The sequence below is a fragment of the Lepidothrix coronata genome, unplaced genomic scaffold (assembly GCF_001604755.1).
Source record: "Lepidothrix coronata isolate B3197 unplaced genomic scaffold, Lepidothrix_coronata-1.0 Scaffold79, whole genome shotgun sequence".
Taxonomy (NCBI): Eukaryota; Metazoa; Chordata; class Aves; order Passeriformes; family Pipridae; genus Lepidothrix; species Lepidothrix coronata.
In genome coordinates, this window is record NW_016690259.1 from 2904445 (window position 1) to 2930892 (window position 26448).

Sequence of the window (26448 nt, forward strand, 5' to 3'; positions counted from 1 at the left end):
CATCAAAATAATTTAGGCAAGTGCTTGGGGTTTTGCTTGGCTTTTGTTTGTTTTGAATAGGGAAGATGCTATCCCTCTTCTGCTTGAATTACTAATCAAAGGTAACCAAGTAGGTTGACTGTGGGCTCTTAAAATATTGCGTGAATTTTTCTCCAGAGGGTTTGGAGTAAAAGAAACTTTCTCTGAGAGACTGTTCTTTATATTCTCTCTAACACCAAATAAATCTTTGCTTTCAGAGTGTATGTTGGTATCTCTATACTCATGATACATTTGGCTGGGGTTTTCCTCCTTAAATTCGTTGTATCAAAGCAATAACATAAATCTAAGTTTTTATTCATCAGCTTCTCTCCAAGTTTTGTAATTTGCTAGAATTAAATTGGGAATCTGGGAATAATATATGATCATAGATACAGTGCGTATCATGCAGGCTTATTTCCAGAATGTCAGTAGAGGGTTATACTAAATACTTTTGTTTTATATGATTGCAAAGATTCTTTTGTAGCTTGGGACATTGAGTCTAAAAGCAAGAAATGTGAGAGGTATCTGGCAAGAGAAGATAACATGAATTTAATTCTAGCATTGCTGCTGTTCTTTACTATGTTCTGATTGGCCAGGAAGATCTGCAAAAAGAGTCTTGGTCACGACTGTGTGACTTTGAATACCTGTCAGGGAGAAGAGCAATCCAGGGTCACAGTGCTTTAAACACTGGCAGCTGGGTCTCAGGAGAGGCTGGATGTGTTGCAGTTACCGGAGTGGAGAAAATGTAACTTAACTGCAGTGAGACCAATACTTTTTTTCTTTCTTTTCAGCTAAACTAAGTTCAGTTTAGGTTGGTCTTTGAAGATTTATTAGACAATGGCAAACAAATGACAAGCAGGTAGTGTTTGTATAAGACGACACTGTGTGTATGATACTCCTTTCCCAAATAGTTGGAAAGCTTCAGCCCTGCATTCATGTATTAGTCATTTCAGCTATTCAGGAATGAATTGTGGATTATTAGTACACATATTTTCTTTTAGATAGGGGTCACTGCAGGACTGGGCTGAGATTTGAGTAGCTGCACACCTGATCTGCTTTTGAAGGTGCACCTGTGCTAGCTGTACAAATATACAGGCACTTGTGTATTTTTGGGCCTGAGAAATCCCTGCTTTATACCAGAGAGTTCATAATATTTGGCAGGATGTACTGACTATGCCAGTAAAGAATTATTTGTGATATATGAATATATATTATGTTTATATGTATTGTTGCAGTTTTAGCTGTTTTAGTTATGCTGTCTGAAAGATGACAAGCTTGTCATGATTTCGGCTTCTAAGAAAGATTTATTCATTTTCAAAAAATATTTTATGTGGTCACTCAGTCCAGGCTGATTCCAAGCCCGGGCACTTTAGGGGGATGTTCTGTGACTGTTCAGGAGGGTCATGCAGAGGTCAAGCATGCTTCATTCTAAGAAACTATTTTACAATGCAGAGGTCAGGCATGCTTCATGCTAAGAAACTATTTTACGCAGATTTGGGAATAATACTGTTGTTCGTGGTTCCACACAGATGGTACCAGACAGGAAGAAGTGGAAGGGGAACTCAGTGAAGAAGAACGCTGGTTTGGAAATTCTTCAGAAACTCCTTCAGAAGCATCATATGGAGAAGTCCAGGAGAACTTTAAGTTGTCTCTCGAGGACAGAATCCAAGAGCAGTCCACTTCCCCGGATACCTCTTTGGGGAGTGCAACGCCGAGCAGCAACACAGCGGAGCTGGGATCCATTGAAAATGAGGCACTAAGAGACACGTTACAGAGCAAAGAGCACCTTTCTCCTGATGTGTCATCTCTGTGTGAAGAAGAACCTCCTGGTCCAAATAAGCCACTGAGCAGTAACCTGAGGCGGCTCCTGGAGGCTGGCTCCCTCAAGCTGGATGCCGCTGTTACAGTCAATGGCAGAGTTGAGTCCCCCGTAAACCTTGGCTCGAACGTCTCCTTCTCTCCACCTGCTCATCACGCCCAGCAGCTGAGTGTTCTTGCCAGAAAGCTCGCTGAGAAACAGGAACAAAGTGACCAATACAATGCAAGCAGTCACTTTATATGGAATCAAGGTAAGTGGTTGCCAAACTCAACCACCACCTGTGGTTTGTCCCCTGATTCAGCTATCCTGAAACTGAAAGCCGCAGCCAATGCCGTTCTGCAGGACAAATCTTTTTCGAGGACTGAAGACCCTATAAGATTTGAATCCTTTTCCTCACCTTTCAGTTCTCAGTCAGCCAGCTCCACGTTAGCAGCTTTATCTAAGAAAGTGAGTGAAAGAAGCATGACTCCTGGGCAGGAGCACCCGCCTCCAGCAAGTTCTTTCCTTTCTCTGGCTTCCATGACCTCTTCAGCTGCCCTTCTCAAGGAGGTTGCTGCAAGGGCTGCAGGCACCCTCTTGGCTGAGAAGAAGAAGTCGCTGGTTCCTGAGGATCCCCTGCAGCTTTCGGAGATGAAACAAGAGAAAGCAACTCCGCCACAGTCTTTGGAATTATTGTTACTACCAGTCCCTAAGGGAAGAGCATCCAAACCCGCTAGTACAGGTATGAATACAATTTGAACCACTAAGTAGAATGTATTTGTTTTGCTATAGGCTTCTATAACATCTCTTCAATGGGTCTGGATTTGGTTTGATTCTATGTCTTATGAGAATAAGAAATAGATACTTTAGGTGAACAATAGAAAAGCTTTTTAAGATACCACTTTGAGACCAAACTGTCACAAATTTTCCCATATTTGAAAGATAGGAGTGTACAGTTCAGTACTTTTTTTCTCTTTTATTCCGTACAATAGTATTTTCTTCTCTTACCAAGTTTAGAATAAGTCCACAAAACATTTAATAGAGAAGATCAAAGAATCCCTGTTAGGGAGCTCACAGTATCAGTGAGCATGTACAAAACTAGTGCTTTTGAAATACTGGACAAGGGAGAATTCTCCCTCCTGCTGTCTCTGTCACAAATGGACTTTTGTATAATCGCTTACTACCCTGTCCTAATTTACCAGAGTATATTATTATGTTGCCACTTTTCATTAAATTTTTTTTACAACCCTTTGTTGTTAACAAGCAAACCCCAACTAAACTGCATTTCTCTAATTTGCTCAACAAGAACCATTTTACACTTCTGACTTCCCTCCACCAGTTCCAGCTGTTGACGGTCAAGGAATGAGGCTCATAGGGAAGAAGAAGAAGAAACTCTCTGGCTAACAAAAGCTTTAAAGAACTGACAAGCCATGCAGGAGAATTTAAATGATCCATCTTCAAACTAAGGAATAATAATTTTTCTTTCATCTCTTTCTATAAAAAGTTCCCATCACGGATTCATATTTCTGGTAGAACATATGACTTCAAGTCATCAGTGTTCTCCCTGGGGTGGATTTCTGCTGCAGAGGGAGAAGCGTGGCAGCCATCTTCATCAGATGCACAATGTGGTTTAGTATATTAGAGCTTTGTCAGGAATACTAGCTTGGCTGTGCAAGTGTAGCAAGGCAGTGTACAGGTATGAAGCCTGACATGGATGTTACATAATTGCACTGCCTTCTCTCTTGACCTAACCTTTTTCTTTAGGGGTATTATGAGGTCTGATCTGTCCCTGTGCAGCTCAGGTCAAAACTCGTAGGATAGAAGCTATTGGATGGACAGCAATGCTCATCCCTCCCTTGAAAGAGAAGAGGGAGGGATGCAATAAGTTGCAGCCAGAACCAGTTTTTTGCTCTGTGTTACATGTGTTCTGCAAATGCTTTGCTGGTGTGCTTTGCCAAGGCCATTAAAGTGGCAAACTATTCCTGGCATGGATCTAGCCTAAGGTTTTCATTAGTTTAGATGAAGTCCTTTTTGGACTAGCATAAGCTAAACCAGTAAAAGGTCCTTTCATGTGGGAATAGGAGTACCCGCACTGGCTACACCAGTGTGAAAGTAGTCATTAATTTAATGTAACTCTCCCCACAAAGACTGGCCTTCATATAAGAAAGGCAGCAATGTATAGAAAGGAAGTAAGGTTAAAATTTATTTGAAGCTCTTACTTTATTTCCTGCAAGGGGAAAAAGTTGTTCACATCATAAGTTTTTACTGGGGAAAAGTACATGGTTGTAGTAAAACCCAGGCTCTGTGTTTGACCAAAAAACTGGGATTTATCTGTGCACCTTGTACTAGGGGAGTGCTCTGTTACCGGTGTGCCTGTTAAGTACTGGCACTGTACAAACTAGCTCTTATGCAGCAAATTTCAAGAAACTATTCTCTTTGCTGAAGGCCCAAGCATACTGTGCTGGTAGAAGATAACAATGGGGGCTGATTGCCTCAGGTCCTTGGTAACCAAGGAACAACTGCTTATTTTTTATGATATATGGGACCAGTATCCCAAGGGGAAGGGTGTTTCCTTTCAGTTCATACACACTGGGCCAACACCAGTTGACATCCAAGAAAGCTCTAACATTTCATAACATTTCTGAAAGTTCATTTTCTGATATGAAATGTTAACTTTATTTTCAACAGTTAACTGACTGAAAATAAAAAGCAAGCTGTTGGTTAGCATATCTGGATGTTGATTATGGTAAGCCCGACTCCTCCATTCCCTCGGCCATGGAGAAGTACATCTTGTGAAAAGAGGTCACTGTTTAGTGACCTTTGGTTGAAGATTTCACTTTTGTAAAAGTTGAGTAAAGCAGCTGAATGCATATATTTGCCATGAAAATAAATGTCACGCATTCCTGATTCCTTTTGCGCGCACAACCTTATGGCACTAAACCCAAAAAATAGTATTTAATCTTATAGTGCTTTATCTTTTTGTGTCTGTCTGGTTGCTCCTTGAGACTTTTTTTTTTTATCTTGTTCCCAGAGAGAAACATCTTTCCCCAGTAGGCATAGCTTGAGTGGTCTTTTTTTTCCCCCTCTCATACTTTGAACTTCTAATGCACTGATGAGTTTGCTTTACTGTTATGAATCTGATTCACTTACCCACCAGCAACATCTAGCTTTGGTTATGAGATCAATACTCAGTGAGATTAATTAGATGTCGACAAGTAAGGAACAGCAAAGATGGAGGCTATTTAAAGAGGAATAAGTTAATAACAAGGGTATGCCTGCTGCTCTTTTGTCCACCACGTTGAGCTATTTGCTCAGAATTATTTCAGGCAAAAAGCTGGAGTCATGGCTTATCCGAGTGTAATTGCCTCTGAAATGGCATGTCAGGTTTGGTCAACCTAATCATTAAGTGCATTTTTTTTTTTTTGTAGTGAAGTGGTACAGAGAAGACTAACTTTTATATCAGTCGGTTAATGTTGCCAATTTTATAAACTGCTCACACCTTTGGGATGAAATTTAAAAAGAAGTGTGAAATCTCTATTCCGATTGTTTTTGAAGGACCGTGGGTGGCAGACCTTTATTTTACTGACTGAGTGCTTGTTTGGTGTAACTTTTTGCCTGTGGTGCTTGCAGTTTTGTTCCCGAGACTTCTTTGGGAAGCACTGGCTGATTCTCTCCTCACTGGAATAACTCTTTCCAACCAAATGGCACTGTGTGATATAAAATAGACATCAATATAAATGAAGGAAAGCTGAAGCCCATGTTTTTTTTATTCTGAGCTTTATGCAGTATAGTATAGAGCTAACGTGGTTCAGCTTTGGAGCGCATTGGCATAATTCCTGTGTAGCACTAATTGTTAGTTATCACTGGAGTCACATGCATTCATCCCAGTTCTTTGTATATTTTGTAATGTGCTAAACCACTGATCCATCTTGTTTGCCAACTTATTTTTAAGGGGGTCAGAAAGAGGTAATACCTTGTAACACATTTCTTTTCTGGATGATAACCAGAGGCTGCAGAGAAGATGTGATAGAACAAAAAGAAGTGATAGGTAAAAATGCTACCCATGAATTTTTTTCTGTGGTTTGTCTTTCTCCTGCCTTTTGTGAGGAAGTAAAGATGTTTAAAAACTGAAACACAAGTAATTATAGCATTGGTTTTGTCTTACTCTTTAGAGGTGCAGAGAGGAGAACAATTTGATATGTTAAGTACGATAGAATATTTCACAAGGAGAATTTCTGAACATGTAATAGTGCACACTGACATTGTGTCCTTTTTCTGTACTTACATAATGACTACCTAATCAGTTGAATTACAGTGGTTTTGTTTCCCACTTAATAGCAAGAATTATATTTTAGAATGTGACAGATCTTTCTGGGGGTTTTTATCACTTAGTTCCTCATCGAGGGAATTTGATGTTTGCTATATCCTTATCAGTAGAAAAAGACCCTGATAATAATGAAATTAAATAGTCTGAGGGAATTTTTGAATAGCAATATGCACATTGCTGAGCTCTGAATCTTGTCTTTTAAAGTGAGGAAAAAGGCATCCAATTCCACTGTAATAGTAGCCCTTTCTTTATAATAAAGAAGGGGAAACCATGGTGAGAAGATGGATGGATGGTTGGTTGTGCAAAGTCAGCCACGAGGAATTTCTCTTTCCTTCGAACTTATGACTAACCATATTTGCCTGATCGATGCCACCAAATCCTTTCCTTATCTTAGGTGAACTGGGCAGTAAAGTCAAGTGCAGACATTTAGGAAGGCAGATTTAAAGCCCTGGCAATTAGAGGAGCAGAAGAAAACCTACGACCCGAAGACCTTTGATGGCTGACATAGCAGCAGTATCTGCTCAAGCCATAACTAAACAATTTCAGCAGCAGGGCTTCTGAAGTCATTCACTTCTGGTGTTAAATATATCTGATATGCAATACCAGCATGCTTTTCAGTGAAGCTGTGGATTCTTCTATGCTTTATATCTTGCTTTCCTGCTGGCTGACCATCAGATATGGAAATGGATCATTTTTTAACAGTTAAGCATATTTCCCATACCCTACTACAGCCATCCTTTGATAGGAAATGAAGCTGCAAAGAGGCATTCATCTCAGTTCAGTAAAATTATAAAGAACATTAGGACCAGGTGAGGTAGAGTAGCATCCTCTACTGATTAGTGAAAGGATGTTTGGGGCATTAACCTTTATAAATTATGGTGACCTTTCTTAGAGGGATAATAACTAGATAAAGGGGAAGAGGCATGTGCGATGGGGAGGAACTGAAATTTCTGGTACCCGTTGTTGTTTAACTGATATGTCTCTTTACAGATGAAACTCTAGCATTGAAAAATGATATCTTGACTATGTTTGCAAGGGGAAAGTATTTGCCAAGTGGCTGTAAAGGATCCTCTCTTTTTCTTCCCCCTTCTGCTAAGCCTCAGAAGAGGAAGGGGGAAAACCTTTCCAGTGTCCGATCTGTGGTTTGGTTATCAAGAGGAAGAGTTACTGGAAACGGCACATGGTGATTCACACAGGTTTGAAGAGTCATCAGTGCCCACTCTGTCCATTTCGCTGTGCACGCAAGGACAATCTCAAGTCACACATGAAGGTAAGAGAAGTGTTTTCTGACAACCAAAGTACCCGAAACATCAGTCAAAAAATGATGGTATAACAAACCTATTTCATTTGCATTTACAAGAACAAAATTTCCTTAGTTGTACTATGAATGATGCCTTTATTTAAGCAAAGAGGCCATGAAAAGATAAAGAAATAACTTTTATTCCCATGCTTGCCTTTCCATTTTATGCAATGTGGAAAACTGCCTTGGGTTATGTCAACTTGGTGCAGCACAAGCTGTCTGTGACTGACTCACTTCTGGACCTGGAACCACCAGATGCAGGGGTGTTGGGTTGGGATGTGGCACGCAATCACATCAGTGCTGCTTTTTAGGATGCCAGCTAGTAACTCTGCGTGCCATTGCATCACACTAAGTGGGCAAACCAACTTGGCCAGCTCTAGGAGGGATCTCTCCATTGCTTTCTACAGACAGGCCTGCAGAATTAACTTTTTTCTTGTTGTGGATTTTAACTGTGGGCAGCTCAGCAGTGAATCATCCGAACCAAAATGAATGACAGATTATTCTGTAATGTTTTGTTTTCAAGTGTTTCCATTAAGTTTAGAGTGTGCTCTTAACTCAGCCTAAGTTTCAGGCTCGAACTGAAGATGACCTTTTGAAGGAATCTGTATCTGTGTTGATACAGAAAAATATAAAAAGGTAAAGAAACTCGGTGTCTGCTTAGCTGAAGTACTACATGGTTGCAACATAAAGAATGCCAGGTCTTGCAAGCCATATAATATGCTTGATGAAGTAAAAATGATGCCTGTCCTATTAGCCCTTCAATTAGCTGAAGTTCAAAAAAATTTCCCTTGTTAATGAAGTTGAGTTTTATAGTAATAGTAAAATGGTTTATTATAATTAGCATTTTATCTAATTATAATTAGCATTTTATCAATTTTAAACAATATTGTGTAACAGAGACTGGTGTGAAGGGGGACAGAAATGCCTGTTCGGGTTTCTTAGATGCTATTGCAGAATCTGAGCTCACTAGAGAGGAGTCTGACCTTCCTTACACTCAAGTAACTATTCACTTCAGTTTAAGTTATTCAGATTCCACTGATCACAACAGCAGATCTTGCCGTGGTTTAGGTCATTGCTGGGTCTGGAATGATCCCTCTAAAGTCTGAAGGCTCATTCCTTAACACTTTAACTGCGAATCAGTGCACTACTCCCAGGCATCCTTGGTGTATCATGCTAATCCTTTTCAAGTAGGCTTGGTGTTTATGGCTCTTTCTTTTAGGACTTGGTGTTCTGTGTTGACTAGAGGGCACAGATGGCCATCCTAAGTAGAAGATGAATGGATAGAATGGGAACACAGCATGAAAAGAAAGTGTTTTGGTTTGGGTTTTTTTTTTGTTGTTGTTGTTTTGGGTTTTTTTTATTGTTTTCAGCTGTTGACAGCCTCCACAAAAGCATGCATCACCTACAAGCTTGCTATTCCCTGCCAAAGACCTGTTGTTTTCCCCTGCTTTGTAAAGGACATCCCTATTATTCCCTGCAGAGATACAGATACTTGTTCTCTGGGTTTTTTTGCCTTTTTGGCAAAAATTGTTTGCAGATTGAGGGCCTTTCCCTTCCTTTATGGCATGGTGATTTCCACAGGTGGTCACTGGTAGGACGTTGGAGAAAATTGGGGACTTTTTCACTGTCTCTGTGTGCTCTCAGATTGGTGGCTCTCTGAGGCCTTTGTGCTCCTTTCTGCTCCCCTCCCAACATTAATCCTTTCATTAACTGAGCCTGCATCAGCTTAAAACAGACCTCATTGTACAGCCATGTAACATGTAGTGTTAATTATTTGGTAATACGGAAATTATGACCAAGTAGTGCTCAGTTAGAAAACACTGAGGTCAGAGTCAGGACCAGAGCTGCTTGACTCAATGTAAGAGATTACAGCCTCCTTCAGCCTTACTGTGAAGGCAGTATCTGAAGTCTCCTCAGTCAATGCAGTCCAGTCATGCAGGTCATGATGGAGTTGGGGGTCTTTTCTGGTAAAACTGCTCCCTATTTGAGATGAAAGTAATTGTCTTTAAAAACTATGTGGTCTGCATTTTCATTTTGTCCTTGTTATAGTCTCATGGATAGATGTAAAGAATCACAAGGACAACAGTCTGAAAGTTTATGTTTCACCTCAGTGTCAATCAGTTTCATACACACTTTCTCAATTGACTAGGCCATTTGTAAAAATATTTTCTATCACATCAAAATTGAAGCAGGTGAATGAGGTAAGGGTGTGTTAGTCATGTGTCCAAAAGTGCCAGACATAATTTGAGGTTTCTTTGGTGGAAGTATAAATAATTGATAACCAAATTAAAAATAAAAAGTACCAGATTTCTTTTCTCATTATAAAACAGTGCTCCTTTTGAATCTGTGTGTATATGAGATGATAATACCTGGCACATATATAAGCCAACAGCGTTCAAAATGGAATGAATACACATCAGAAATGGTACAGCACAGCTGGGAGCTACTTAGGATGCAGCGTTCTGGTTATGCCAGTAGGTTGTTTCGGTTGTCTTCATTGTCTTACTATCCTTTGGGAACCACCTGGCCTATCTCCTTCCTGGCAGGCAACTTGTGAAGGCAGAGCTGCTTCCAGCTCTCCAGCCCTGTCTCCCTCCCCATGAGGCAACTGTGGCTACAAGTGAAGACGCATTTTTCAAAACTAAAAATGCTACTCAAAATTAAGGTACTGGGTTGGTGTTTGTTGTTCATTGTAAGCCAATTTTTTTATTCCAGAATGCTATCACAAATCAAGCTTTTTTCCTTTAGTGCTGCTCTTCAGTTTTCAGGTTTTATGCTCAATTGATAAAGGATGACAGGCAAAACCTGTTGAGGTGTTCTGTTCAACTGCAGTCCTCAAAATAAATCTAGTTGTCCTATCTATCTTTCTTTCTTCCTAGGCAGCATAGGCAAGAGTTTGAACCACCTCATCTTTTTTCTAGGTTCTTCTTAGGTATTCTCCTTGCAACTGATTATTCAGTGATTTAATTTCCATGAGTGGTTTGTGCGAGTCCATATGGGCCTTCCTTACTGTCTGTATCTGTAGGTTAATGACAGTAGCTACATAATATAAATACTGTGTAATTTCATGGTAATTATAACATGTCTAACTGACTGACCCAGAATACAACGTTGCCAATGTTTTTGGTGTCTTGTCACCTGCTATAGAGAAAATCTTAATAGAGAGCTGGAATGGTTCCAGCCCTGACCCATATTCGGATCTACAAGTGCTACCCACCACGCTGATGGAGCATTCTTCCAGCAGGGGCTCTTTGCCAGGACCAACTCACAACTGGAGGCGAGGAAGTGAAAGGCGCAAGAAGGGAAACAGAAGGAAGGTTTCCACACAGACACACGAGGAACAAGGGTGGCTGAGTGGCCTGCCTTTTAAGGCACGCAGTGTTATCTGTAATTGTCATATTGTGTTTAGATTCCACTGTGATAGGCACCTTAGAAAAATCCTAAAATAGACACAGTACAGAATTTTATTAGTCTGTTTTGGAGGCAAATTATAGTGCACGCATAACCACAAGTTCTGGCCCTTATTCCCAGGAATATGAGGGGAGCATCTAGGGACCCGATTCTGGTATCATAGTGTGGTTTCCAGGGATTCTAAGAATACTGAGCTGAAAATGAAGCTGGAAAAAATGAATGGGTAACTCAGAGAGGTGTCTTGTCCAAGCAGGCCACAAGTATTGTACTTGAGTTCTTCTCTCTGTTTATCTAAATATATATTCAGTTGGAATATGTTTTCTTCTTGAGAGAGTGAGTATCTTATGGACTTTTTCTGCAGAAAGCAGTGGAAAGTTGTGATGTAGTTCAGCAAGATGTGTTCAGGCTTTTCTGTTTTTCCTGGTAGGGATTAAATTTACCTCAGAGCAATACCACAAGCATCAGTCAGACTTTGGCCAGTTTGTGTCTTTGGATCATGCACATATCTTCCTCAGCAATTGGTGGACAGATAGGCTGTGAGATCATACAGATATGTTCCAAGAAAGCAACAGGATATTAGCCTGAGCACTTGGAAGGGGGAATGAGGAAGAGGAGCATATGGCCAAAACCAATATCTATAAATGTTCCTTGTGCTGCTATATAGACCCAAGGCAGAAATGGGTGAGCTAGCCCTTCTAGCAGAAGAAAAGAAGTTTAGCATTGTGAACACATGCTGAAGCATGATGGTATGACAGCAAACGAGGAAAGAGAAGATGAAACTTAGCAGAAAAGTTAGATGCAGTGGTAGGCAGGTCATGTGATGCTCAACCACAGGATTTTCCTGCATTTGTTGCTTATGAAGAGGGACCATGTGGTGAGGTCTCAGATTGATGCTCCTGTGTAATATGAAGAGGGTTATAATCAGCTTCTCAGTTAGGGAGAGGCTACATGACAGTGGGAATCAGGAAAGGCCCTGAAGAATGTAGCCAGGTGCTCACTGCCCCTTCGTGATTTGTAGGTGCTCACTGCCCCTTTTCCCCTTTTTGTTCCTCAGCTAGTGTCAGACAACTGAATAAGCATTCCTAATCCATTTTTGTGAAGTATAGGACAAGTTATTTTAAAGCATCTTCACCATATTGGGAGAGGAATTTGACTGTGTTTTATGAGTGCTTTTTTAGTTTGATTTAAGTTATACTTAAAGAGCCCTGGGAGCCACCTGTGATTCCATCAGCTGAGGGGAGGCAATACAAACTTGCACAGCTTTTCAACATGTTAAATCTTTGCCCAGAGTCTCAGACAGGTGCCAAAAGTGACTTCAAGTATTTCCTTTTTAATCTTGTTACTTTTTGCATACGAGAAAAGGATAAGACAGGATATGCATTGATATCTTAAATCTCTAAGGAAAAAAAATACTGTTTTTTGAACACCTAGTCCAGTCTAGCACTGCAGAGAGGCTTTTTTTCCCCTCCCCTTTGCTTTCAAGCGAAGCAAAGAAGTAGTTTCAAAAAGAAAATACTGTATAAATAACGTATGTGTCCTGAGGGGAAGGATCATATCAAAACTAACACCATAGCACTAAACTTTTGAAAATACAATACTTTAAAAATTAGGGAACTTGTCAGAAAATAGCATGAAATGAAAGAGCAGAGGGCACATGATAGATGCAAAATGGAAAGTGTAATCAAATGCAGTTGCAGAAGGCGGCGTTTTACTAAAAGAGAGTTAAAACAAAAACAAACCCAGAAAAAACAGTACATAGGCAGGTATGACTGACTGGCTAGGATGTAGTAGCTTTTGATTGTAGTAGTTGCTTAAACAGCTGCCCCTCATGGAAATGTTAATCCTCTTGAAAGTTGGTGAGAAAAACAAAACTTACAGGAGGCAAAGAAAGAAGTGATAATTAGGTCACAGGAAGTAAATAAAGAGTGAATAGCCAGAAGCAAATATAGCAGTGAATAGATTCAGCAGCCCAACCACCTTATGGTCTGCTCTTGCTTAGGAATGAAGGTTCTCAAAAAAAAAAAATTCCTCTTACTCTGAGTGTTTTTAAAATAATAATGAAAAAACCCTGTTAAATCCCACAAAAGAAAGGTGAATGCCTTTGTCTCATAACTAGAAGGGAGAGTTTGTGGAAAGCATTACCCCAGTTTTAAGGAAGGGGAAAAGAAAAGTTCTACCACAGCAATACTACAAAATTGCAGGTCGTGCCTATGTCACTGTATTGCTCATCCCTACTCCCTGGTGTATCCTGTTGGGTGGGATCACATGTATTTGTGACTGTGGTACATCTATATGGCTGGTGAATCACCAGGGATGTTAATTTTAAGTATGAAAAGACGACCTAGGAAACGTCTCATGATACCAGAAAAGTTAGTATGTCAACAAAAAATGTAACAGAAAAACACCCAATACAGTGCTACAAATGATGTGATACGATAGGGACATGTGGTTTCTGTAAAAGAAAATCATGTGTTCTTATACTAAGATGTTTTGAGCATGTCAGGAGAATCATGAACTTAAGAATCAGTTGAAATTTATTTGGTCTATAAAAAAGCCTTTGGCAAAGCTTCTCACAGAGAAGCTGCCAAATAAATTAAGCAATATGATGTACTATGGCAAATTAGAAATCCACCAAGAGACAGTAAAACAAAGGGTAGGAAGGAATTAGCAATTTTAAGCATGACAAAAGGCTAACAGAGGGGTGTTCCATTACTAAAAGTGGAATTGTGCATATTTTAACAAATGTGATCTGCACAAAATGATGACTGTGGGTAAGAAAATTGTAGATGATACAACCTTGTGTGCACGAATCAAGATTAGAAAAGATTGAAAGGGGAAAAAAAAGGTTGACTGACTGATAAACAAGGGGGCAAATGAAGTTATTGTTGACGAATACAAGGTACTGTACCTTGGAAACCAGAGTCTAATAATGCACCTGGCTGTCTGATATAATGAACTGTAAATGCTCAGGAAAAATATCTGGATATCATTGTAGACAGTTCAATGAAAACCTTCTCTTGACATGCACAGGAGTAGTTAAAAAGTACACTAAATATTTCAGTGTCTGGAGAATAAAACAGAAATAACACTGAAAATATGACAATGCCATTATTACCATATGGTATGCTGCCACTTCTGGTCACTGCATCAAAAGAGACATATCAGAAATAGAAGGGATTTTAAAAGTTGGCAATGAAAATTATTAGTGGGTTAGCAAAGAAAGAACTCCCTTTGAAGAAAGAAGCTGAAAAGAATGGGACTGCCAGGAGGGTAAGAGAGGTGTGATCAAAGGTGGGAGGTGTGATAAGAATAATGCATGTGATAGAGAAGAAAAATCCAATTGCCTCTTTTTTTCTTTCTTGTAATTTGAGAATGAGGAGGTAGAAAGAGAAACTGAAAGAAACAGAACTTAAAAACTGTGACCAATAGATTACTTGTATCAAAGTCCTCAAACCAGCCTGAAGTTTGTAAGCACTCTATAGTTTTGTTGAAAAGATCGAGCACACGCTGAAATAACTGTAGAAACACAAAATATCATTTGAGAGTTGGCAGACTGTAGGGTTAATAAAGACAATAGAAGTACTTTGCCCAGACAAGGAGAACATCCGTAGTTAAAGGAAATAAACTCAGAAGCCAGAAGCCTGTAAGTGTTTCTGACATAAGTCAAACAGTAGTTTTATGGGATTTTGAAAGAAGCATTCTCTATGAGCAGGTTGTGCACTGTGGCTTGTTGCAGTGTAATTCAGAGAGATCCAAATCTGGCAGCAGCTGGGCTCAGACTGGGACTTTGGGGAAAACCTGCCAGCTGCACTCTTGTCTCCTCCTGCCTGTGATTCTTGCACGAATGGCCTATTTGAGTCTAAAGAAGACATCTGATGGTTTGAGTAGCATTAACACAGTGTAAAAGCCATTCTCTGTCTCATGGAGGGAGAAGGCAGATTTTTGGACTGCAACACTGTGTGGCCTAGATCTTCCCTGTGGCTTTCTGTGTAGCTCTACGGGGTTTCTTGTTTTTCATTCTGCAGCAAGTAGTTACTGCCTTGACTTTTCCCTCCAAATAGCATAGAATGGCCAATTCTTGGCTCTTTCAACTGCTGTTGAATTAGAAAATAAGGGACAGTTTTTTCTTTAGAGGGACTTTCACTTCCGTTTCTAATAGTGTTCAAATTTTTAAATGAAAAATATGTATTTTTAAAAATAAAATAATAAAAATATGTTAAAATCTTCTGGTGGCAGTGGACTTTGGACATCGTAGGCTAAATATTGGGTTTGATGTTTTTTCATATGTTTTTTGTTTTCTAGATCTAAAATTTTTCCTTTTGATACGAAAATATTTGGGCTTGAATTCTGTCGATCCTTCGGCTGCAAGTTATAAACGTACTTTGTTTTATGAGAAATCCATAAAATTTTTCAGCTGTTACTCTCTTTGGGCAGGAAAAAAATCCAAATGAAATGAATCAGTCACTCCTATTTTCATCCATTCTCAAAAGATATTGCAGGGGTGGCATGCCATACTCCCAGGAAGGGAAGGTGGGCTCCCACATTGACTCAGCCTTCTGAAGGCATCGTATTGATGATAGTGATAAGGGCCTCTAGAAGAAGTGGTTAAATATGTAGGCAGGGAAATGTTGATTGAAGGGGATCCTGGAGAGAAATCCTGACACAGAATCTCAGTGGGTGTAAGAGATAGAGTTGCCATGGTGAGAGTGCTTGCTACCATCAGTACATCTTGGTGCTCTTCATGAAGAGTGCTGTGAATACTGACTGCTGTGCTTACAGACCATCCTGTTTCCAGTAGTGTAGACAGGCAATCTGCTTGGCATTTCCATTGTAACCTGTTAATATTTAGGATTTATTGTGCTGCTATTCTTCTGTGAGGTTGCTTTAAATCTGTTAGGTTACCATTAGCTTCTCTCTTTTATTTTTTTTTTGTTGTCAGGTGCAGTTATAAGATTCCAGAATTACTTTGTCTGTAAATGTCATGCTTATAAAATACTGAGAATGTCATTCTGTGAAACAGCTGGTCAAGAGAAGTTCTCTCTTGCTGTGTGTTTGTCTAGTACTATTCTCTGGAGCCCTGGAAGAACTGCTGAATGAAAAGTTATACAGCACTAGTGAAATGTGTCTTCACTGAATGCAAAAAGCACAAAAAGAGGGACATCTCCCAGCTTCATGTTTTAGCAGACCAGAATTGAGGTCTTGTGTATGTAGAGGTAGGGAATCCTGGATTGTGACCGAATTCCTCTTACTACACAGAAAATTAACTGGGCCAAGTCTACAACCATGGGAAACTCCAGCCTGAATTTTGTCAGGGCTGTGTTTGGGAAATGCTACTGTTACCCCAGAGCTCTGCAATGTCTGCACTAGGACTCTTGGGATGTAGATCTCAGCTCTGCAGGAAACTGGAAAGTGCCAAAAGCCTTAGCTAAAGCTGGGTTTTCTAAGCTCCCTGGTGTAGAGCTGAGCTTTGATTAGAGCTGGAACTCTCAGGGCTGTTGGACTCCCAAATTGTAGCAGCAAGTCTTGGATCCCTGGCACAGCTGGCTGCTACTGAGCCAAGCCCAGGGAGCAAGGGAAAGAGTGCCACTCAGTAGGGTAGGGGAATCACACCTCGTTTGCCAAGAGTTCATTAAACCTTTCCATGTTTCAGGTGAAATATTTTGCTTACAACAAATTGCCATTTTCCAACAGAAATCTGTCTCACTGAAATATTTCCAACCAACTCGAGTCACAAGTGAAAGCTCAGTTTGGTGCCAGTTTGCCCTGATCACATGTTCATCAATTAGTAAGGAACAAACGTATATATTTGCCAGTCTTTTTGCAGAGACTAGCCCAGAATGCCACTGTCAGGATTTAAAATTTATTTGTGAAGTCACAGTGAAAAAACTTTTCAATAGAACTGCTGCTATTACTCTGGGCTCAGTTGTTCCTTCCCTGTAACGAGTACTGTATTAAACAAGAAATTGTATAATTATATGTATGTAGTTTATATAGTTTGAGTGTGTCTGCTCATGTAATGTGTTAGCCATTACATATGGGTGGATGGAGTTCTCTTTAAAAGGTAATTAGGATCAAACCTAGTACCTAGGATACTAGGCATTGTGTTCATGCTGGAGCATGCAGGCTCTGTGAGAAGGAGCCTGCAGTCAGAGTATGAGGACAGTAAGAGTAACTCTGATTCTTAATAGACTGTTAGAATAAATTGCAAACACCATATTTTATGTTTGTATTTTATCATAACAGAGCTGTTTATTTTCTGGTAGAATTAATTTGAAGCAAACTATTTCAGTAACTCCTTGGTATTGCCAGGTGCTGTGGTTTTACCCTAATGATACATAAATCAATGAAAGACATTGCTATGCAGGTTGGTTTGGTTTTTTTGTTGGGTTGCTCTGAACAATTTTTATTTGTGAGGTTGCAAAGAATGATTTTTTTTTTTTAATCAAGAAAGCTACTAGTTACAGTTTGGAAGTCTTTATGTACTGACAGGTCATCAGGATCTGGTTGTAAGGACTGTTTGATCCAAAGCAGACTTCATCATTTCCAAGCTGCAAAAACAGATGTTCCTGATTTTTCTGTTTTCAGTTGAGCCTGATGTTTGTGTTCTTTGACTTACATGTGAAAGAATCCTACTGTTCTTAGTGCCTGACTGCTTTCCAAGTGCTCACAATGAAGAGTTGACTCGTTAGTTAGCATCATCTTTTTTATTTAAAATAGCATGAAAAATGTAGAGTTGAGATTTCTACCATGCTATTAATCTGTTTTGCTTAACACATGCTTTTATCTTTCACCTCTTGAACCAGGTTCATCAGCACCAAGACAGGGGTGAGACCTTTCAATGCCAGCTTTGCCCTTTTACCTCCTCCCGCCACTTCAGCCTGAAACTCCATATGCGTTGCCATCAACATTTCCTCAGGACAGAATCTAAAGTGAAGGAGGAAATACCAGAAACTGAGGTGAAGGGGTCACCACAGCTAAACAGTGACTCCTGCCCGGGACCACAGAGGGAAGGAGGTGGACCTGACCTCACGGGATCAGCATCTGTATCTAAAACACCTGATGTGGCTGGGCAGCCTGGTGGGGGTGTTCCACCTTTACTAGTGAAAGAAGAGCCCAAAGACGACAGTGGTGTCTCAGCTGCACCTTTTGCTCTTAGCACTGTTGACAGAGCCCCCAACAACACAAAGCTGAAAGACTCCTCTGACTTTGTGGCCAACACAGCATCAGCACTATTCAGCCAAGACATCTCTGTCAAGATGGCATCAGATTTTCTTATGAAGCTGTCAGGTAATTGAGCAGCAAGCGGCAGCATCAGCTGCTCCTTCGCGGGCTAGGAAACACTTTGCCTTGGGTTTGCTAAGTCAAAGAATTGCAAGAAGGGTAACCTTTTAGCTTCTTAACTTAAAATTTCTTGTTTCTTTTGATAGGAGAGGTGCATGACGGGGGGAGGAGGGGAAACAGTGAGAAAAGAGAGTGATTTTGCTGTTTAGTTGCTGGGATTGGGAGTCAGAACTTTTTATCCAGGCTTTGAAGTTCATTGACAATTACCTTGGCAAATCTCATTTGGTGTGTTTTTAAGGTATGCTCAATACCTGCAGTTCTGGTTTGAAATCACACTGGTTTGAATATTCAGCTAAGTTCTCTGCCTTTACACCCCTGTTAAAAAGGACCAATAAAGTACTGGTCACCTTCCTTTCAGAGTAGTATTTGAGGTCGAAGTATAAATATGTATGAAGTATGAGTGTTATTGCATTTCTTGGTTATTAACACTTTTTTTAAAAGGGTGGTCCCTGATTCATGAACAGCTTTTAATTTTTTTATTATTTTAATTGAAATCCCTTTCTAATGCAAAGCATGTGTTTACTGGTTTTTTTACTGTCAGATTATTGCTGTAGGAATGATATTCATATGTGAGACTCTGAAGTGGAGGATGTGTTTAGGGTGAATCTATTATATTTTATGTGCTCTTCTATTGATATGACTGAATACTTCAGGATTGTCGATATGCTGGGGAGGTGTTCTATACCAAAGTTTTTCAAAATTGGCCTTGAATTTTTAAAGAGAAAGAAGTCAGGAAAATGTTGCTGAAGAAACTTCTGTTTCACAAGGAGATGTCAGTTCCTAGGGCAAGTTTTAGACTTTGGAGATAGAAGATAATCTTTTCAATAGAGAATAATTAGTCACCTTCCTCTTTTAAATGGAAAGTAAGTTACATTTTAGCAAATTTTGTTATGATGTAAACTAAGGAATTAGCTCTGTCTTATTGCCATTGCCTTGGTGGAACCACAGCCATTTATTTAGGTGAGGCTTGCAGTCCTCATGTGCCCAGACTTTTATACCTCTGGGATCACAGTTCTGTGAGGAATTGAGTACAATGGGTAAACACAAAAAATCAAGACTGAGGCTTCACGGAGCCAAGCTGGAAAACAGAAAAGAGCTAAGGGCAATCAGGAGTTGAATTGGGCTGGCACAAATGGTTTGCTGTGTGGGTTGGAAGAAGCCATAGAACCCGCCCTTTAAAAAAAAAATTAATAATCCATTGATATAATTTATTGCTATGACTAACAAAAAGCGGGCAGGATGAGTCTGTTTTGATTTGCTTGTGCATTTTTTTTACTTGAGTTTCAAATTTGGCCTCTATGTGAAATCCATTTCGCGTTGTCTAAGAGCTGTCCCACACATGGGGTTGTTCTGATGTCAGTCTTTAGATTTGGGTTGCTGTGCACGAAGTGGCTCCTGCACATCAGCAGTACTGACCTGGAGATGGTAGTGCTCATGATGGCTGCATGTAGCAGAAAGCAGGAGGGGTGGGGGGAAGCCTGAAAGCTGAGAAAACATACAACATTTTGATGTGCTGCTTTTCATGTAGCAGTTGATGGGAAGCTGTTTACAGTTTGGCAGACGGTCGTGTTTTCAGTGTCTGATCTATTGGCATCAGAAAAAGGACACATAATGTACGTTATTCATGCAAAAGGCCTATGCAGTTATTTTATGGTGACTTACTAAAGGTCTTCAAACCTGACTTGTATGCACTGTTACCTAGCAACATGTTATAAAGTCACTGGGGGAGCGAGATGTATGTGTAATTTTGTATGTCCGCATATTTGGATTAAAATGTGCTGCCAGTCACCAAGTTTGGTACAGAAGAAGAGCAACGTCTAAAGGAAAGGAATTTCTTTTCTTCTGAGATTTATTTTGTTACATACGTTTACTGCGTGCTTTCCTCCATATAGTGTGAATAAATTTAGAGGAGAAGTAATTCTCTTTTAGCAAGTTGGCTAAGTATTAGCTGCATTTTAACAGTTTGCTGTGCTGAACGAAGTTCCTTTGAGTGATTTCTTTATTACCACAGTCTTGTTAGGCCCATCACAGCTTCAATTATTTGCCCTACCTTTCCAATGATATAAATCTTTTGACATCTCAAATTGTATATGCCAATTGTAACAGCCAGCACAGATTTGTGAGACCAAATTATGTCAAAACAATCTAATTTTCTTCTCTGACAGGCCTTGTGGCTAAGAAAGAAGCAGTAGATAGATACACAGACTTTTAGAATTTGGCGTTTATTCATATTGAATATTGATGGTTTAAATGAACGTTTATTTTTGCTTGCCAATGCTTATTGCTCCTCTTCTTGGAGGGGGCCTGTTGGTTCTCATTTCTGTGCAGTTTCAGCCTCTGCTTTTTCCAGGTGTGTGACTCAGAGGAGTGCTTGTCTCCCTTCAGACCTGAGTTCCAGTTTCCAAAAGTTTAACTGGCACACCGAGGGTGAAAGACGGTGTAAAATTGGTGTTTATTAAGTGTTGGGAATTTTAAAACTGAATCTTAATAAGCATGTGTATAATCTTGACACTCAGTATTACTTCTGAGTGTACAGTGCAGCACCTCTCTAGTCTAGATGAAGTGGATGTCAGATGGTTGGAAAACAGTACACTGAAAGTAGTCCACAATCAAAAGAGAAGAGTTGCAATCAAAAGAGATCTGTGAAAAATGTGCAACTGTTCAACAAACAGTTGCACAAAACACGAGACCAGGAACAAGTATCTAGGTAGCGGTTCTGTGGGAAAGGAACAGGAGTTAACAGCATCATACTGGTGCTAAAAAGGGCATAATTGTACTGGAGTACAGTAGAGAAATAGCCTCGAAGAAGGGGGAAACAGTCCTGTTCTTCTCAGTCTTGCTGAAGCCCAAGATTTTGGCACTATAGCTTATAAAGAGTGCAGATAGAAAGATTTAAAAGGATACAGTGGAAATGACTGGGAAGTTTAGAAAACATGTCCAATGAGGAGAGCTAAAAGGGAGTAGACTGTGAAGCCCATAGAGAAGGCTAAGGAGAGTCATTAATGACCCTTTAATGCATTAAAATGTTTGTCATAGGGAGAAGGAAATAATCTGTTGATGATTCATCATAGAACCATAGAATTATTTGGGTTGGAAAAGACCTTAAAGATAACTTAGTCCCAACCCCTGTGCCATGGGGCAGGGACACCTCCCACCAGACCACATTTCTCAAAGCCCCATCCAACGTGGCCTTGAAAACTGCCAGGGATGGGGCATCCATGACTTCTCTGGGCAACCTGTTCCAGTGCCTCACCACCCTCACAGTAAAGAATTTCTTCTGTATATTGAACCTAAATTTCCCCTCTTTCCGTTTGAACCCGTTACTCCTTGTCCTGTCACTACAGTTCCTGATGAACAGTCCCTCTCTGACTGCCCTGTAGACAGATGTAGGCAGATGATGTCTATCCACCCATATCCACCAATGCTTAGCCCTGTCATAGAAGGCCACCAAATTCGTCAGGCATTATTTTTCCCTTAGTTGAGCTATGTGGGTTTGTCAGTTATCACCTCTTTGTTTCCTATGTGCCTTAGCACAGTTTCCAGGAGAATGGAAGTTATTGTAATTAATCATAAAATCATCATAATTAGGACAAAAATTAAGAGGATTATATTGCTGTAAGTTTTAAGTTGGCATTAGGAAAGTCTTTCCACAGTTAAGCTATTTAAACCTCTGTGATAGTTTGGCTGGAGAGACTGAGGCATCTCTGCCACTGTACAAATTTAAAAACATGTTCAGAACGGGTTAGGGGAGCTTTAGATTTAAAGAAGTTGAGAAATACTGGTGTGGGTGACCTGTTGAGACCCCTTCATCCCCAATTCTGTGCCATTGCTTGCCAGAAAGATATGTAATTACATGTTTTATGAAATAAGGCATAACACAAATCACCAAATGTAAACCTAACGGTTAAAACAAATCTTGAATTTTTTTTTCCAGATTCCATTCTCCAAGTCCTAGTTTAAATTAGGAGAGGCTTTCAAATTCACAGGAAATTTAAAAGAGTTCTCTGAAATTTTATTTAAATTTGTTTGTAAAGGGAATTAGCAGATGACTGAACATATAAACAGAGGAATATTTAAGCATGGACATGTTTTTACGTTCAAATCTTCCCTCTCTTATTTCAGTAGAACTGCTTACATGGCTTTAAGTTGCCCGAGTACTTTGCGGTATCAGTGCTTTGCCAGAATGTTTTCTTCCCCCAGTCCATTAATTCCATATTGAAACTTTGTAACAGCATTCATATCTTAATTTGAAGAGCATTTGCTTTTCCTGTTTCAAAGGTTTCAGTGGCAGACATTATACAACCCGTCTGTTTAAATACTGATGTCCTTCCACCCACTTTTAAGGCTTGGGGTTTTTTTGTAATAAAAAAGTGTCTTTCACAATGATCCAAATTACAATGGCCAGTGTACCCTAGTGGTGTTATTATTGTGCCTGTGTTATGTGCTGCAGTTACTTTTAACATTTGAAAATAAATGAATCCCAACAAAATGAATGGGATTCTTGCACTATTGCTCTCAAAGGGATTCTGTGTGGAAACAGTAATTGTAACACATACTTCACTGCTGGCCTCTCTCCCCCACCACTCTGTGTTAAACAAGTGTATTACTCTGGAAAGCATGTCTCTTCATCTTTTGAAGTGTTATCAAGTGGGCTCTGCTTCTGGCGTTCTTTTTATGTTCCCCAAGTTACTCACGTGGAAGAACTTTAAAAAAGAGAGGAGGAAGGAGCTAACATGCTGAGGGTTTGGGGCTGGCCACGTTAAACAAATGAGAAAATATGTTTTCTCCCGAAGTCATATCTGCTGTCACTGTCTTGTGAGAAGTCAAATCTTTATTTTGGAAAACTTTGGTGACTGTCCAAAGTATTGGGACTTTGCATTCCTGTTTTATTAGCTGATTCCATTAATGGAATAATGAAAGAGAGAGACATCAGACAGCTACATACAACGTATTAGTAGTTAAGCTAAGTAATCACTTGGATTATTTGTCCTGTTTGGCTCTTGAAAATTGCTGCGTTCCTGAAAGGTAACACAAGTAATTTGAAATGTTTTAGCATTTGCCACTGACAGTACTGAACTGACTGGCTTGAACTCTTCAAAGAGCTCTTTTTAATAAAATAAAAGCATGTCCAATAAAATTGTCGTAATTGATGTATTTGTGTTGCAAGTTCCAAAGACTGCTGCCTATATTTAGGTTTCATAGTTTATGCCAGAATGTAAAATTTCAGTTAGAATATGTAAGTGCACAGGACTGGCAATTGTTGAGCCATGTCCTTAATTTAAAAATACTGTGAATTCTGAAAAGCTGCTGTCAGTACAAATACTTCTGATGTCATGAAGATCTCTCTTTGAAGTGTGTCTCCAGATTCACATTTGAATAATTTCCATATAGACCTTTAATTAAAAATAAAATTGTGAAGGGGCAATAGCACAGCTACTTGCAACTTCGACAAATAAAAGCTTGTACTCAACTTTGCTACTGATATATCACCACCTTTATAATCTCTTTTCACTCTTACACTTGGAATATAAGACTAGACTAGACTGATGGCTCTTTTGCTTCCCTGATTACACCATTACTCTGGGCAGAAGTCCGAGCTCATGAGCCTTTCTCTCACATCTATCCAAAATGGGAATTGAAAACACTGTTAGTTCAATTATCTCTGATTGTTTGTCAGTCTCCTGGTGTTTCTCGCCTCTGTTTCTGTTCCTTTGTAGAGAGAAGACATTTCCATATTGCAAGCAATTCTTTCCTATCAGCAACAGATTTCCCTTTGCTCCTTTCACTGTCCTCCATCTCTTTTCTCCAGCTTTCCCAGAATTTTACCTATTCTGCTGCTGTTTTGATTTTTACCTGGAAAGGAGAAGATGGGCTGGCAGAGATTACAACCTTGTTTAGCCTGTGGGACTTTAGCTGTATAACAGACATCTTGGGGCATGGAGGGATGTGAGGTCCTACAAGTGCCTTAGCAATTTGCCTAATTCCACCATTGGTCATTCTCCAATGCTGTGTCTCATTTTGCTTGACTCCAGCTCCCTAAATACAGAGCAGCTTTAGAGAAAATCAGGATAGTTAGCTGCCCTATTCTTAACCCCTGCTTACAGTTTTTAACATACTTAAGCAAGATGGTTTGGAAGATCTCGTATTTTAAGTGCTCTCTGGAAGCCCAGGGATATCAAGTCACGGCATCATTGTATTTATGATTGTCTATTCTGACATTCCACTGCATTGATAAAAAGAAACTTTGTAATGCTGAGCGCCCTTGAGTCATAAGTAGCTTTTTCATTGATAATACCCATCCTGTTCCTTATAGCCCTATAGGTTAGTTTGTTTGGCTGAGGGCAGAGTAGAGGGATTTAAAACTGAGGTGTAATTGATTTAGAATTCCCAGGAGGGTTAGGTAACATGAGGTGCTCTGGCACAGATTAATACTCCAGGGCAGAAGGCGCTAAAAAGAGCCCAGCTAGACTGGCCTGCTAGAACAGTATTTCTCCTTTTGGGCCGCTTAGTGTATACAGCCTCTGTGTTTAATAAGTTGAGCATAATATATCAGCCTAATTGGATTTTAGTCTGGAGATTCTCTAACAGGTTCCAATTCCATAGATTTTTTTTGCAAAGCAATTCTTTCACCGGTGGCTGCTTCTGCAGTTTGTACCCCTTCCTCAGTTCTTGAATGTCATCAAATATGAGCCATAGTCTCCATGCAGAATTCCAATACCCACCTGCACATTTCAATTACTAGAAAAAAAACAGTAGATGACCCAAGTTATACCCTTTATTGACCACAACTGCCTTCAGGATGAGGTGATGCTCACTCTCAGGGACCTGTGTCTTCCAAATACTGCAGAACTGATCTGTCAAAGGTCCTTGGTTTCTCTTAACCACCCCAACTCACAACTTACCATCTGGGGCTTTTTGTCATTCAGATTCTCTAACTCCAGTAAGACCTGGATAAAACACTGCCCTTTCTTCCTCAGGTAGAAGTCATGCCATGGTTCTTTTGCCATACTGGCTCTGAGGAAAATCTCAAGGAGACCAGTTCAATTTGCAGTACCTTTGGAATGTGTCCTCAGTTTCCCTTTTCCCTCAGCCATGACTGCCCTGCTCTCTCATCTGTGTAGCTGTAGTCAGGCGTCACTGGTAAAATAACATGATGGTGCAGCGACGTACTGTTGCACACACATTTTTCTCACAGTTCCTTTTGATCCAGGCTGTATAGATGCTTTACCTTATGGCCTCTATTGTATGGCAGCATTTTTGTTGTGGATGCTGTTTTCTTTCTCGTGTTCTTCGCTCAGACAGATGGAATAGTGACCAACTCCGTGCTGATTGTGACTTGTAATACTGAGCTTGCAGTAATCAGCCCATTTTTGCTCTTTCAATTATAAACGTTTTGAGCATTTAGAAATCCTTGTAAGTGGACTGATGCAGTTAGCAGCTTCTATCAGAGTGTTTCAGATTAGTGGCAGATGCCCAAAGCTTTTCTTGTGGCATTTGGCAGTTTGAGGAAAGTGGTGTAACTTTCATCATCTACTTTTGCCAAATGGCTCAAATGATTCCAGTTGCCAGGAAGATAAAAATCAGCAGTCTGGAATATTCTTTGATGTATGTTTTTTCTGGATATGGAATGGAACAAATGGAGCATTATCAACCCTGCTTGAGAGACTCCTGCCTGTTGGTTGCATTTGCTGGGTGGGTTTGTTTTTTTAACTTGCTATGTATTTCAAAATTAAATTGCTGGGTTTTTTGGATTCAGTCTGCAGGCAACACATCCTTCATTCTGTTCTCATTGCTGTTCAGAATGAATGTAAATTAAATACAAGTTTAAGTATTTGTATGTGTATCCATTTTTGTATGTAGATAGAAGATACTGTTCCTTCTGGGGAGTAATAATTTTGTCATTCACATTACTTTATTAGTCTTCAACATAATCTTTTTAGTTCTTGTCTAGTTCTAATTTTTTTAAACATTCCTCAATCATGTTTTTTTTTAAAAAACTGGTCATAGTAAAATTTTATTTCTTTTATTTGCAATGTTTTTTCTTACATCTGTTTAGTGTTTTGCCTAATATGACTAGTGGATGCATCATAGTTGCTATATCCCATGTGTTAGCAATTTTGTCCATAGTTGTGGATCCAAGATGGGAGAGAGGCAAGAGTGGTGGGGACTTTTGTTGCTTAGGGGCTTATTTGATTTTTTTTGTTTTGTGTGGTGTTTAGTTTTCCCTCTAGTTTTAATGTATGGATCTGATAG

General features: G+C 39.7%; 1 protein-coding gene across 2 annotated transcripts in view; it reads left to right on the forward strand.

Annotated features, from left to right (window-relative positions):
* The window catches only part of ZNF827 (zinc finger protein 827), a 103493-nt gene that overhangs the window by 24247 nt on the left and 52798 nt on the right, over window positions 1–26448 (forward strand). For both annotated transcript variants that reach the window (XM_017820136.1, XM_017820137.1), the window contains exons 2-4: window positions 1548–2558; window positions 7241–7413; window positions 17658–18141. In XM_017820136.1, the coding sequence (XP_017675625.1) occupies window positions 1548–2558; window positions 7241–7413; window positions 17658–18141 (1668 nt within the window). The remainder of the gene's footprint in view (window positions 1–1547; window positions 2559–7240; window positions 7414–17657; window positions 18142–26448) is intronic.